The 14,264-nt window shown below is 43.2% G+C and overlaps 2 protein-coding genes across 3 annotated transcripts in view; one reads left to right on the forward strand and one right to left on the reverse strand.

Moving 5' to 3' along the window:
• Pphln1 (periphilin 1) overlaps positions 1–636 on the reverse strand; it is a 90,929-nt gene extending 90,293 nt beyond the window's left edge. The window contains exon 1 of one of the 2 annotated variants that reach the window (XM_028752166.1): positions 599–636. The gene's annotated coding sequence lies outside the window, so the exon portion shown is untranslated. The remainder of the gene's footprint in view (positions 1–598) is intronic. The other variant, XM_028752169.1, reaches the window with a different exon arrangement.
• Positions 637–704: 68 nt separating this feature from the next.
• Positions 705–13,982, forward strand: Zcrb1 (zinc finger CCHC-type and RNA binding motif containing 1). The gene is made up of 8 exons (XM_028752177.1): positions 705–876; positions 2,082–2,167; positions 4,123–4,151; positions 8,321–8,432; positions 8,751–8,858; positions 11,823–11,935; positions 12,026–12,101; positions 13,796–13,982. The coding sequence occupies exons 2-8, from the start codon at positions 2,084–2,086 to the stop codon at positions 13,925–13,927; spliced, it is 654 nt and encodes a 217-aa protein (XP_028608010.1). The 5' UTR covers positions 705–876; positions 2,082–2,083; the 3' UTR covers positions 13,928–13,982.
• The last annotated feature ends 282 nt before the right edge of the window (positions 13,983–14,264 follow it).

Consider the following 14,264-nt stretch of genomic DNA (forward strand, 5'->3'; position numbering starts at 1 on the left):
TCTGAGTTCAAGGCCAGCCTGGTCTACAGAGCGAGTTCCACGACTGCCAGAGCTACACAGAGTAACCCTGTCTCGAAAAACAAAAAATAATCAGTGCGTACCCATTCCATATTTTCAGAAAGAAATAAAAAATAACGGGACGAAGAAGCTTAACATCTGTCCATGCCAGTCCAGTACTCAAGAACGGGTCACTCTGTGACTCCAACTCTCCCCACGTTGGCTTTGTCTCCCCGGCCACACTCACATTCTCAACAGCAAGTGGGCTATTTTTGCACCCTTTTTTGGTTCGTCTCTCTCAAAGCGCTATTACAGAGCTGGTTAGGTCCAAAAATAAAAAATAAAATAAAAACCAGACTTGCTGACTGACCTCGAGTCACTGAAGTTGCCTAGCGGAGAATTCCCTTTTGCATACTAAAGTACTAACAAGAAGCGGAACCTGTGTCTCACGCTCAACACTTTGCTTTCCTCCCACAACCACTGAGTCTCTCTCCAGGTTCCACCAGGAGTACAGAATAATGCACATCTCCAACGCGGCAGGAAACGCCCGCCCGCCCGCCGCATGCGCCCCTCGCGCCTCTGCGGAGAGCCACTCGCTCACCTACGTTCCCCTGCCACGCCGCCGCTGCCGCCGCCGCCGCCGCCGCTGAAACCCGCGAAGCTAGACGTCCGCTCGCCCCAAAGGCACTTCCGTCGCGCGCAGTGACGTCGCCCGGCGCGTCAGCCTCCGGCCCGGGTTCGCTCGGGTTTGGAGGATACGGAAGAAGCGCTGCACCGCGCTGCGGTCGCGGACGCCCGCGCTGTTGCGCGCCGCGGAAGGCAGCTAGGAGTGAAGCCTCCCCCGGCTCACATTCTTCCTGCTCGGCCGCTGCGCCGAAGGTAAGCTCCGGCGGCGCCGGGGCCAGGAGACTCCCGCGGCCCTGGCCCCGGCCTCGGCCGCGGCCCCGGCCCCGGCCCCGGCCCCGGCCCCGACTCCGGCCCCGGTCACTGGAACGTCCGGCCTGGGTTAGCATTATCTCAGAGTGAGAAACTTGAAATGCGTCCGACAGGTTTTGGCTACCTGAGGGTTTTTGAATAATCCTCCCAATCGGCCTGCGGGGAGCCCTCCGGGTTACTGGGTCCATTGTCATTCAAAGAGAAGCTACTGTGTTATGTGTTATTCCAAGTATTTGACACTTGCTGCGGACACCTGCGCTTTTTTTTTTTTTTTTTTTTTTTTGGTTTGGTTTGGTTTGGTTTGGTTTTTTGGGGTTTTTTGTTTTGTTTTGTTTTGTTTTGATTTCCGAGACAGGGTTTCTCTGTGTAGCTCTGGCTGTCCTGGAACTCACTCTGTAGACCAAGCTGGCCTCGAACTCAGAAATCCGCCTGCCTCTGCCTCCCAAGTGCTGGGATTAAAGGCGTGCGCCACCACCGCCCAGCACACCTGCGCTTTTTTAAGATCAAAATTTTAGACTCAATTGGGTCCAGTAAAATTTTCGTCCGGTAATTTGCAGAGTTGTAATTTGTAGTGACATTGATTAGTAAGCATATTGATAGGTATACAGGTTAATGTCCCATTCAAAATACGTAATTCATGTAATAAAGTGTGTCGTTTCATGATTTGCTTGTACGCGAAATTGAAAACATAAAGAACTTTATAAAAATGTGAAACTACCCAAGTTTAACAAAAATGAGACTGTCGTGGTGGCCTATATCTGTAATCCATGTATTACAGACGTAGATACAGGGGTTTGAGGAGTTTCTTAAAAACAACAACAAGAACAAAAGAGGCGGGGGTGGGGGTGATAGACAGGTGTCCTTTTGGCGAATACTTGGGAAGCACCTTTTGCTTTTACCCTAAGAAGACGTTAAAAATAGCCTAGTGGCTTCTCCATCTCTTTAAAAACCCTCTTCCATCGCACTGCAGCTCTAAAAGGCTTAAAACACCCGCTGCTAGAAAAGGAATATGGTAATTCACACCCTACCCACAGTGGTACTCTAATCTCCTTAAATGAATAGAGCGTGTGGAATTCTACCTTAATTAAGTCAGTGATAGCTTGTTTGGTTCTACTTGGGTATTCCTGATGTCTCCTTTTCCGTTTTAGAAATGAGCGGTGGCTTGGCGCCAAGTAAGAGCACAGTTTATGTATCCAACTTGCCTTTCTCCCTAACAAACAATGATTTATACCGGGTAAGTTTTACTATACATCTAACTAATGAATTCTCTCTTTAGAGGGAACCTGAAGCTTAAGCAAATACTGCTCCCTGGGAAAATTCTTAATAGATATCTCCTGCAAATTGTAGTGAGAAAACTTGCAGTTTTTTTTTAATTCCCAAAGAGAATTTGCACTGCTTTGTTTGTTTTTGTTTGTTTGTTTGTTTTTTTCGAGACAGAGTTTCTCTGTGTAGGCCTGGCTGTCCTAGAACTCACTGTATAGACCAGGCTAGCCTAGAACTCAGAGATCCACCTGCCTCTGCCTCCTGAGTGCTGGACTTACAGGCCGATGCCAAACAGCTAGAGAACTAGACAGTAATGTGTCTATGATCCTAACACTCTGAATGCTGAGACAGTCAGGTCACGAGTTCAAGTCTAGCTGAAACTGTCTCAAACAAAAGATAAGCTGGGGATGTAGCTGAGAGGTGGAGTCCTTGCCTAGCATGGTTAGCACACACCTGTATCCCCAGCACAGGGGAAGCTGAGGCAGGAAGATTGTGAGTTCAAGGACAGCTTGGACAATGTAGACCCTGTCTCACAAAAGAGAAAGGGGGTACTGAATTAGGCTTGGAGGTGAGATTTTAGACTGAATGGTAAGAAGTAACCTTATTTAAAAGGTAGCTGGGGGCTGGAGGTGAAGCATAGTTAATAGAATGCTTGTCTTACATGCACAAAGCCCTGTGTTGACTCCCTTGTACCACATAAAGTAGGCATTGATGGTATGTACCTGTGATTTCAGTATTTGGAAGGTGAAGGCTGAATATTGGAAATTCAAAGTCATGTTCAGCTCCATGAAGACTTTGTGGCAAGCTTGGGATGCATGAGATTCTGTCATAAACAACCAAAGGGCATCTTTTGAATAAAAAGGTGAAGCAGTAGGAGCCAGTTGTACAGATACTCAGAGCACAAGTATTTCCAAAGAGGAAGGGTAAAAATAAGTAAGCCCATTCTCCGCCTTCCTTCCCAGGCCTGACAGAGGCTGCCACTGTAGTGTTACTCTAAAATGAGAACCCATAATCGCGTAGGAAACTGCTGGACCTCAGAATCTCAACGTTGCTACGTGTCTGACCCAGAACTCACCATTTCAGTATTAGACTGCATGTGATGAGATCTTCTAAGAGCCTATTTGGAGGATGTTATTTATGTGTATTAAATAGTAAATCAGAATTGTATATATCTAGATATTTATACATCTATAAAATATAGATATGGGTAATATATGGGTAGCTATCTGTAGAAATAAAAGGAAGAACAGGCCAGCTCTACAGTACCACCGGTATACTAATGATGGGAAAGTTCTGCACCGATAGAAATAGAAGGATCCTTGCTTCGCTTTTGATCTTTGGCAACAGGTCTTGTTTTGTAGCCTGGGCTTGCCTCAGAGTCACAGCCTTCTTGCTTTGCTCTTCTGAACACCAGGATTACAGCCATAGACCATCACTCCTGGCTGGAGATGGGTTTTTCACTATAGGAATCTTTTGGTATTACCTGCAGTGAGAGTTCCATCTATCTTTCAGTGATGGATTGTGTAAATCATTGGTGTGGTTTTATTCGACAACACTGATAATAAAAGCACAGGATTGGCTGGAGCTGGTGGGTTTGTTGAGCCCGCAGATCAATCAGGAATACAGCTGCTGCCTAGTATATATGCCGTAGATCTAAACATGCTGAATGGTTTTTTCCCTCTGTCCACTCCCTAGGGGGAGTTAGGAGCTGAAGCATATCACTTGTAACTCCAGTAACTATATTATTCTAGTCACTTAGAAAATGTTTCTTTGGTTTGTTGAATCAGTGTTTTGCTATAAAGTCTTTTGTATAGGCTGAAGACTGAAATTTTTCATAAAATATAACAAAGAATCTGGTCAATACATACAATCTGAATATTTAATTTGGTGACAAATTATAAATTATTTTGTGATCTTTTATTTCAGATATTTTCCAAGTATGGCAAAGTTGTAAAGTAAGTATTCACATTACAAGATACTTGGTTGAATAAAACTACTACTGTTAACATTTTTACATATGGTTCAGTTATTTTCCCATGTACATAAACATTTGACAGTTTTCATATTATAAAGACTGTGTACTAAAGATTTAATATTAACAGTATTGCTTTTTATAGTGCTGAGAACCAGTCTCAGGGCCTCAGACATACTAACCACACTCCTAATCTCTAAGCTACATATCTAGCCCCTCAGTGTTTTCAGAGCTAGTTCTTGCACAGTGTAGAGCTTGCTGGGAAATGTCTAGGGGGACAGTCACACTGGAGTGACTTTGTCTCAGTGCTCATTGTGCTGCCAAGCCATGTCAGAAAATATCTGTAGGCAAACCTCTGAACTGGCTGTAGGTATGCCACCCATTTGCCACCTGATGGGTTGGCCCTTGAACTATTCTTAACCTCTGTTGACATGTATATAATGGGCTATCCCCCAAACTACCTAGAGACTGACAGTGAACCCAGTCATAACTGCTGACTAGGAAGTCCTGTGATTTCAAGCCCATTTGTGGTTTTAAAGCAGTAACTACAGTACCGTTTTATAAATCCTTGGGGCGTATCCTCAAGACTACTCAAATCTGTTTGACTGCACTGCAGTCTTCATTAGCTCCAGATAACTCCGTATGCTGTGTACCAGTTTTGTGTCACTCTCGGCCAATTGAGATGAGAGCAAATGCGACATGGCTAGACTGACATCTGTAACTGCACCAGGGAAGAGACGGCTAACAAGATGGTCAGGTAGAAAGGCTGTCCATCTGGAGAGACCACTTGGGAGTCAGGTGGATTGTGTTTGGTGTACATAAGGACTGGATGTGCAGGAAGGATGTATAAGGATAGTCTACAGATTCTTGGGGTAGTGTCTGCTTCAAGGTGTATGCTTGAATGAGCCCCTCAGACCCTGCATCTAAACACAGAGCCACTCTGGGGCTTTTTGCATGCCAGGAGCATGGAGGTTGTCCATGTTTTTTGTTTTTAAGATTTATTTAGCCGGGCAGTGGTGGCGCACGCCTTTAATCCCAGCACTTGGGAGGCAGAGACAAGTGGATTTCTGAGATCGAGGCCAGCCTGGTCTACAGAGTGAGTTCCAGGACAGCCAGGGCTATACAGAGAAACCTTGTCTCGAAAAACCAAAAAAAAAAAGATTTATTTATTTATTTTATGTATGTCAATACACTGTTGCTTTCTTCAGACACACCAGAAGAGTACATCGGATCCCATTACAGATGGTTGTGAGCCACCATGTAGTTGCTGGGACTTGAACTCAGGAGAACTGGACGAGCAGACAGTGGTTTTCTTTTTTGGTTTTGGTTTTTTTCTTGTTTGTTTGTTTGTTTGTTTGTTTGTTTTTAGGGTTTTTTGTTTGTTTTTTGTTTTTTTTTTTTTTAGGTTTTTTTCAAGACAGGGTTTTTCTGTGTAGCTCTGGCTGTCCTGGAACTCACTCTGTAGACCAGGCTGGCCTCGTACTCAGAAATCAGCCTGCCTCTGACTCCCAAGTGCTGGGATTAAAGACGTGCGCCACCACTGCCTGGCTGCAGACAGTGTTCTTAACTGCTGAGCCATCTCTCCAGCCCTGCTTTAAGTTCTTGCTGGGATTTTTTTTTTTCTTTGCCCAGAGTAGAGATGTCTAAGGACAGACCCTATGTAACTGGTTCACAGAGTCTCCATCACTAGACTAAGCCTTTTCCTGAGAGTGCATGTACTTCTTTTTCTTTCTATAATATTCACAGTGTTTAATTCTGGAGTCCAGAGTTTGTGGTTTTAAAGTCAACCAAGAGCCCATGTAGCTAGGTTTATAGATTTTTTTTTTACCTTAGCAATAAGAACAAAGTATCTAATGCAGAGGTTCTCAGCCCCTTTAGCAAACCTCTGTGTCCAAAAAATTTACAATTCATAACATTGTCAAAATTACAGTTATGAAGTAGCAACAAAATAAATGTATGGTTGGGGTCACCACAACATAAGGAACTATATTAAAGGGTCACAGTGTTGGGAAGGTTGAGCACTGCCTTCATCTAACCCCCAACCCCATTTTGTGTGTGTGTGTGTGTGTGTACACCCCTGGCATATGCATGTAGAGCATATGCTACTACTACTAGTTCCTCAAGACAGGGCCTCTCACTGAACCTGAAGCTCATTGTCTTTTGTTAGGCTTGCCAGGGACCCCCCGGGACTCCCCAGTTTCTGCCTGTTCAGAATGAGGGGACAGCCAGGTACAGCCATGCCCAGCTTTTATGGGGGTGCTGGAGATTCGAACTCAGGTCCTCGTGCTTCTACAGGGAAGCATTTTTGCCCCTCTCCTACAGAAAGATTTCTTTACCCACATTTCCCTGTCCTTAGCCTTCTGCTTACACTGTCTTCACTGTGAATGCATGCATACATGTGTACATTGTATTTATGAATTTTAAACTTCATTTTCCTCTCTATTTACATACTGAAATATATTTAAAAATGGTCCATCCTATATAACACAGTAAAGTTGACAACTTCATAAGTTATTTTGAAAGCTTTTCTTGAACCAGTCCTCTATCCTGTCTGTCAGTTGAGGTAACAGAATCAGTCCTAGGTACCCTTTTCCCGCTCTGGTACATGGTTCACTCCAGAGCCAACTGTTAGCTTTAACTGGGATTTTGCCATGCTTAGATGCTGATCATGTCTTCCTGGTTCAAATACTTTACCAGATGACAATGGTGTGGCCGGTTCAGCGTACCATCCCAGAGCACCGTCAGCCACTAGTGACAGTTTGGGTGACTCAGTTCTTCACTGTGTGCTCTATTTTCCCTTAGCAATTAATAAACAATGTTTGGGGCAATACAAGTACCTGCTCCACAGGAACATCATTGTTTATTTAACATGTGCTGATGGGTCTTTCCTCATCCAGTCTTTACGATGATTGTTAAAAAATGGTGGTTTTCTCACTCAGCATTTGCTCTGTATCCAGTGTCTCTTGACTCCCTCCCTTCTTGTTTCTCTGGTTAATGCACTTTCTCCATATTTCATAACTTGACATTATTTTATCTGTGTGTTCTGTCTTGCAGTTGGCTGCTGGGCACGATCCTGTGGGCTTCTGTATATTATGTTCCTGTTTTGTTTAATTTCTTTCTTGTAGCATGAAGTTCCAAAGTCTTCTTGCCTCTGCCCTGCTCCAGACACAGAATCAACCATTTTTTTCCCAAAGAGCTCAGCAAAACATTAATTTGCTTTGTTTTTAAGATGTGGTCTCAGGCTGGAATAATGACTCAGCCATTGAGAACACTGACTGCTCTTCCAGAGTACCCAGGTTCAAGTCCCAGCACCCATTTGGCAGCTAACAGTTGGCTGTAATTCTAGTTCCCGGGGTACCTAGTACTCAGATACTTCATTTATATGCAGACATACATGCAAGCAAAATACTCATGCACATAGAATAGAAATCTCAGGCAGAGTCTCACTACTTACTTGAAGGTAGCCTTCAGCTTGGTACAGTCCTCCTGCCTTGGCATCCTAAACATGTGCCACCACACCAGGTTCAAGGATTTTTCTCCTAAATGACACTAAATGGCATTGTTAGTGATAGCTGTGTGACACAGGAGCACTCAGATAGGGCTAAGGACCACTACACTGGAGATTCTTTGAAAGACACTCTTGGATCTAAAACTTAAAAAACCAGTAAATCATTTGTTTTTTGTATACAAGAGAATACCTCAGTGTATACTTTGGGTTTTGCAAGGCAGGGGTTAGTAGGGGAGAGGATGTGAACTTTGATGTGCAATTGATGTTAATCCTGCACTGCTCTGTCTCTGAGCTCTGGCTAGCTCACAGTTGTAGCTGTGGTCCCCTGATCTGCCTGCCTTGCTTTCTCATTTCTCCTTGACTTTGAAGAGCTAGATGGTTTAAATCCGTCCCTCTCTTCAGCAGGACTTCACAGTTCACAGCCTAGGCTGGCCTCAAGCTCTCCAGCCAAGGCTGACCCGTAAGCTACAGTCCCTTCCATCTCCCCTGCTGAGTGCTGGGGTCACAAGCATCCAGCACTATGCATCTTTTTGTATTTCTCATGTCAAGTCTCATTATTCAACCTTATAAAAATGATCTTGAGCTTCCTGAGTGCTTACATGTTTTTATCTTATTTTTAACCAGTTCTCTGTTTGTGCTTTAAGGGTTACTATAATGAAAGACAAAGATACTAGGAAGAGTAAAGGTGTTGCATTTATTTTGTTTTTGGATAAAGAATCTGCCTTAAACTGCACCAGAGCAATAAATAATAAGCAGGTAAGCCATTCATGTAATCAGGGTTTTACCCAAACGTCTCTGCACTCATCTAACACAAAAGCCGGGGGCTACGGAACATCATCAAGTTTGATTAATCTCTGTAACTTAGGAGTGGCTGCCTTTTGGAGAAAGGATGTCAGCTTTGTACTGGATTATCAAACTGCTAGAACATTGCAGCATAGAGTCTGTATATACTTACTGCAAATGAAGTATATGAATAGTAAATGAAAGAAATGAAGTAGAAGAAATGAGGAAACAGTATCTGGTAACTAGGCCTTGGTTACTTTGACCCTGCATTTACATCTTTCTCTGACTTAGTTATTTGGTAGAGTGATAAAGGCAAGCATCGCTATTGACAACGGAAGAGCAGCTGAGTTCATCCGAAGGCGAAACTACTTTGATAAATCTAAGTGCTATGAATGTGGGGTGAGTAAACTGAGAACTCTGACCCTGCTGTAGTGCAGAGTTGTCTTTGTATTAGTCTTTAGTGGTGGCCTCCAGTGGAGTATGTGCGGGGAGCACTCGGACAGGCATGGAACACAGGACTCCAAGTCACCTACCTGTTCTGTCACTTACACCCTTTTAACAGGAGGCTCTCTCTGAACCTCAAGCTAAGCTGGTGACATGCCGTGTGTGTGTCTGTGTGTCTGTGTGTGTGTGTGTGTGTGTGTCTGTGTGTCTGTGTGTATGTGTATACACACGCATACGTGTGGTACATGCATGTCTACACATAATGATAATAAAGTTTAAAAGAAAGAATAGTATCTAAAGATACTTGGAGTGGGATTATAGGCATAGCTGTAGGCACCCTGAAAAATACGGGTTCATCCTCAGTATCACAAAGCAAAAAAGAGCAAGGTAATAAAAATACATGGGGTAGGTGATACACAATAATTTTCATAGTTTCTAAGCCTTCAAAATTGTTTTCTAAAACCACAAGGCTAATTATTTATCTTAATGTCTTGAAAGGTTTTAAGTAAAGCATAAATTTCTGTTAACAGACATTACATGAGTTTTGCTGTTGTCTCTGCAAGAGTTTAGTCATCGATGCCCACCATCGATGTGATCGTGTGACCCATCCTCCATAAGATAACACACAGAACTTCTCTTGTAGTTAGTGTTGGGATAGGACTGCAGAGTGCTTCCGAGGCTGGTACTAGTACCAAGAAAATTTCACTCTGGGTCTCATACTGTTAGTTCCTAAAAATAGCTGCATAGTACTTAAACACCAGATCCAGATGTATAAATGGAGAGGCGGGATTTCTGGCAGGCATTGTCATAGCTACAAAGTAACAGGGCAGACACCTGAGATGGCCTGACATCATCTACTTCTCTCTTGCTGTGGTAAACACCATGACTAAGGCAGCTACAAAGAAAGGGTTGATTTGGGGCTTTCCTTTCTAGAAGACTAGGAGCCCACCACCGCCCTGACGGGAGCATGGTAGTAGGCAGACAGGCAGGGATGGCACTGGAGCAGCAGCCAAGAGCTCATAGCAGGTCCAGAAACTGGAAGCAGCAAGGCAGCACACTGAGGATGGTGCCAGTCTTTGGAAACCTGAAACCCACTCGCAGTGGCACACCTCCAATACGCCATATGTTCTAATCCTTCCCAATCAGTTACACCAATTGGTGACCACGTATGCAAATACATGAGCCTATGAGAACATTGAAGTTAAGACAACAGTTTCCTTTCTCCAGTTGCTACCTTTTACCTCTGTTCCCCAAGAAAAGATACATTGTAGATAGGTATGAGGCTAGAAAGGAAGCAAATGTGTTTTGAGTGCATGCTAACGTGGTCAATTTATACTGTCTGAATCCCGTTAAAAGATTACTTTGAAACTATTCTAAAGTCCTAAGTTGTATTTGTGAAAGAAGTGCTGGCTGTGCAAAGTAGCACAAGCCTGGAGTCCCGCAATCGGGAGGCTCTGAGCTACATACTGAGTTCTAGACTAGCCAAGGCCACAGGGAGACTCTTTCTCGTTAGATCTGTTTATTTAACAGCTTCCTTACTTTCCATGTTTATAGTGAATACAAATCGTCTGAGAAATGCTAAATAAATACTCCAGTCCAATATTTTGATTTGTGGATTCAGACGGACATAATTGTCATGATTTATAAATTTTGTTATTTATTTGGGATTTTTATTTATTTACCTTACTTCATTGTGCAACGACCTGGAACCCACTGGTACCCCAGACTGGCCTCAAATTCAAGAAGATAGGCCAGCCAGTGTCTCCCAAGTTCTGGGATCAAAGTTGTGTGCCACCACACCAGGGTCAATACTTTTTATTTTTAAGACAGTACCTCTAACATAGGCTAGTCTTAAACTTGTTACATAACAGAAGACGGCTTTAAACCTTCTCTCCTCTTCCGTTTCCAGAGGGCAGGGATTACAGACATGTGTCAGCACCTTTGATGTATGTGTTGCAGGGGAGTCAAATCCCATGCTTTGTGCACACTAGACAGGCACTGCAGCAGTTGAGCTGTCACGCATCTACCTGTATGTGTTTATAGTAATCTAATCTTCCCCTGGAAATAAAGTCTGTGTACATTTATATAGCCTGATTTTTCCCAAAGCAATTTTACTATTACCCTTTTCTTTTAGTGATATGTGTTAACATCTCTTGTTACTATTATTTCAAAACACAATAGAACTCTCTCCACAGTAAGTTAACAGTAAATGGTACCTCTTGGATTCAGCCATATGGGAAGTACAAAGTACAGGTTATTTAAGGCATTGTAAAATATCTTTTTCTTCTGTTGAAATCTTGGCTTTGTCTCTCCTACATAAGTTAGCATAATACTATTGCATGTAGTTTAGTGAGCTAATGTACAGATTGTAACCCATAGTTCTGTTTATTACAAGTCACTAGTCTACAGGATTATAATAATCCAGCTCAGTAAAATAGGGTGATAATACAAGCCACACCATTTAAAAAAAGAAAGAAAAACGTTGTGTAGTGCTGGGCCTGCAGGGCAGGTACTCCGTCACTGAGCTGTAGCCCAGCATCCGCTTATTTTTAAAGCTGACTATTGAACAAGCAGCATCTTACAGGTTGGTAGAAATAATTTTATCCCCATTTATCGGGCTAATCTAAAGTTTGTATTAGCGTTGATGAGCCACTTAGTTCTTTTGTACGGTAAAAGTAGAGGTTTAAAATGTTTGAGGAAAGAATTCTACTTTGCTCTCATGTTATTAGTGTGGCAGGCTAGCACTGAGAGCACCGTGCTCCCCCTCCTCCATACAGAAGGATCGGTGTGATCCTGTTCCCACAATGAGAATAGTGTTTTCTGTATTCGCCTTTGATTCACAAAGTCAGGGCATGTTCTATCAGTAATAGAAACTAGAGTGCTTTATTTTTTCTTTCTTTTTTTAATGTAAAACAAAAGGAAAGCGGACACTTAAGTTATGCCTGTCCTAAAAACATGCTTGGAGAACGTGAGCCTCCAAAGAAGAAAGAAAAGAAGAAGAAAAAGAAACTCCCTGAACCGGAAGAAGAAATGTATGTATATCTTGCTCCCTGAGATGCTGTGCTGTTTGCCTTTTCACTGCCAGCTGACCAAATCTGGATTTTCTCTCTTTGCTGACCTAGTGAGGAAGTAGAATTGAGTGAAGAAGAAGGAGAGGACCCGGCTCTGGACAGTCTCAGTCAGGCCATAGCCTTCCAGGTACTGACATACTTGCTCTGAAGGGGCCAGGGTCCCTGCTCAGCGATGGCCCACATGCTTGCCAGGCTGGGTTCCCCACACTAGAAAAGCAAAGCAGAGGGCAGGAAGGGAGGAAGGGTTGACACAGAGTGGAGCGTAGTCTTTCCATAGGTTTGTTTTAACTGAGCACAGCTACAGTCTTTAAACCTACCTGCCCAGGAGGCTGAGGTGAGGAACCACTGGAGCTGAGGAATTCAAGACCAGCCCAGGGACACTGGCTCAGAGAAAGGAGGGGATGTAGTGAGCACACTGGTCCATACCTGTAAACTGAGCACTCGGGGTCATCTCACTCAGGAAGATGACAGGTCAGCCTAGCCTGGACTACAGAGTGAAGCCCTGTCTCAGAGATTGAATAAAGCATAACACAAGGCACCGTGGTGTACTTCATGTTCTCAGTAGTTGTGGGGGTGGGGGTTTGTTTTGTTTTGTGTTTGGTTGGTTGGTTGGTGTTTTTTTGTTTTGGTTTGGTTTTGGGTTTTTCGAGACAGGTTTCCCTGTGTAGCCCTGGCTGTCCTGGAACTCACTCTGTAGACCAGGCCGGCCTTGAACTCAGAAACCCACCTGCCTCTGCCTCCCAAGTGCTGGGATTAAAGGTGTGCGCCACCACCACCCGGCTGGTTGGTTGGTTTTGAGTCAGGGTTTCTTCTTTTTGTAGTAGCCCTGGCTGTCCTGAAACTCACTCTGTGGACTAGGCTGGCCTCAAACACACAGAGGTCTGCCTGCCTCTGCCTCCCTAGCGCTGGGATTAAATGCGTGTGCTACCACCACCTGGCTGTAATTCACGTGTTTTTATCACTGCACTGATCTTCTGTAATGGGAATTTCTGGGTCCCTCTCATCTCGTAAATGTGAGGCAACACGTTATTCTAAGATCTTTGAATGAAACATTTAAATTGGTCTTTCTGGATTGTAAGGTCCCACATACTTACTAGTGTGTTATTAATGTCTTCATTTCAAAATTGGGCAGAAGTATTGATTTAACTGGATGTGTTATCACATGTCTGTAATCCCAGCACATAGGAGGTAGAAACAGAAGTTCAATGCCAAGGTGGGCAATATGACACCAATCTCAGAAATTAAATTACTGTTTAAATTAAAAGTTTGATTAAAAATTCTTTAGCTCATCTAGAACAAATCCTTAGAAGTGCATACGATACAGCAGATCATCATCTTGCACACTTGTCTTCTCACCTGAGGAGGCTGGGGCAGTGGATCATGAGCTCAGGCCTATCCTGGGTACCTAATAAGTTCTAGGCCGGCATAAACTATATAGTTTAACTCTGTGTCAAAATAAGACGAACCAGGAAAGGGGCGTGAAGTAGGGATTCGGTTTAATTGCTAGCATGCACAGAGCCCTGGCTTTGTTTCTCCAGCACTGCATAGAAGGGGTAAGGATGCAGCCCCAGCATCATGGAAGTAGAGGCAAAGGTTCAGAAGTTCAGGGTCATCCTACACAGAGAGTTCAGCACTTCTCTCTCAGAAAAATATCTCTATGATAATTTTGAGTAGGACTGTGATGGAAACCAAATTAATCAGTGTGGCCTAGGAGGGTGGGAATTATTTGTGTTCTGGTAATTTTCCACTGTAATTTTTTTTTGAATCAACATGATATGCCATAAATAACTGGTTGTATTCTGCGTCTGAATCATTCCACAGCACGCCAAAATTGAAGAAGAGCAAAACAAATGGAGACCCAGCACAGGGGGTCCCTCAACCTCAGATGATTCTAGACGACCAAGAATAAAGAAAAGCGCATACTTCAGTGATGAAGAAGAACTTAGTGATTAAAATCATATTTATTTTGTAAATATTATTCAAATAAAATCTTACTGTACCAAATGCATTTGTGGAATAGAGACTGGTTTTAGTATTTGAGAATAAGAACACTTAAAGTCAAAGTAGTATTTAATGTAGTTCAAAAGAAATTTTAAAATAATTTTGAAGTACCATGTTTTTAGCTTGCCTTAACACAGTGCAAATCCTAAATCTGAAAATCTAGGATCTAAAGTGGCCTGGTCTTTGAGCACCAACGTGATGTCTCAAGTGGGACTGTGAAACTTTCACTCACCATGTTGTTAAATACTGTAGAAAATGGCTCTCAGACTGCAGTGTACATGAGACCTAA

Source organism: Grammomys surdaster, unplaced genomic scaffold (genome assembly GCF_004785775.1).
Source record: "Grammomys surdaster isolate TR1022 unplaced genomic scaffold, NIH_TR_1.0 125878, whole genome shotgun sequence".
Lineage (NCBI taxonomy): Eukaryota > Metazoa > Chordata > Mammalia > Rodentia > Muridae > Grammomys > Grammomys surdaster.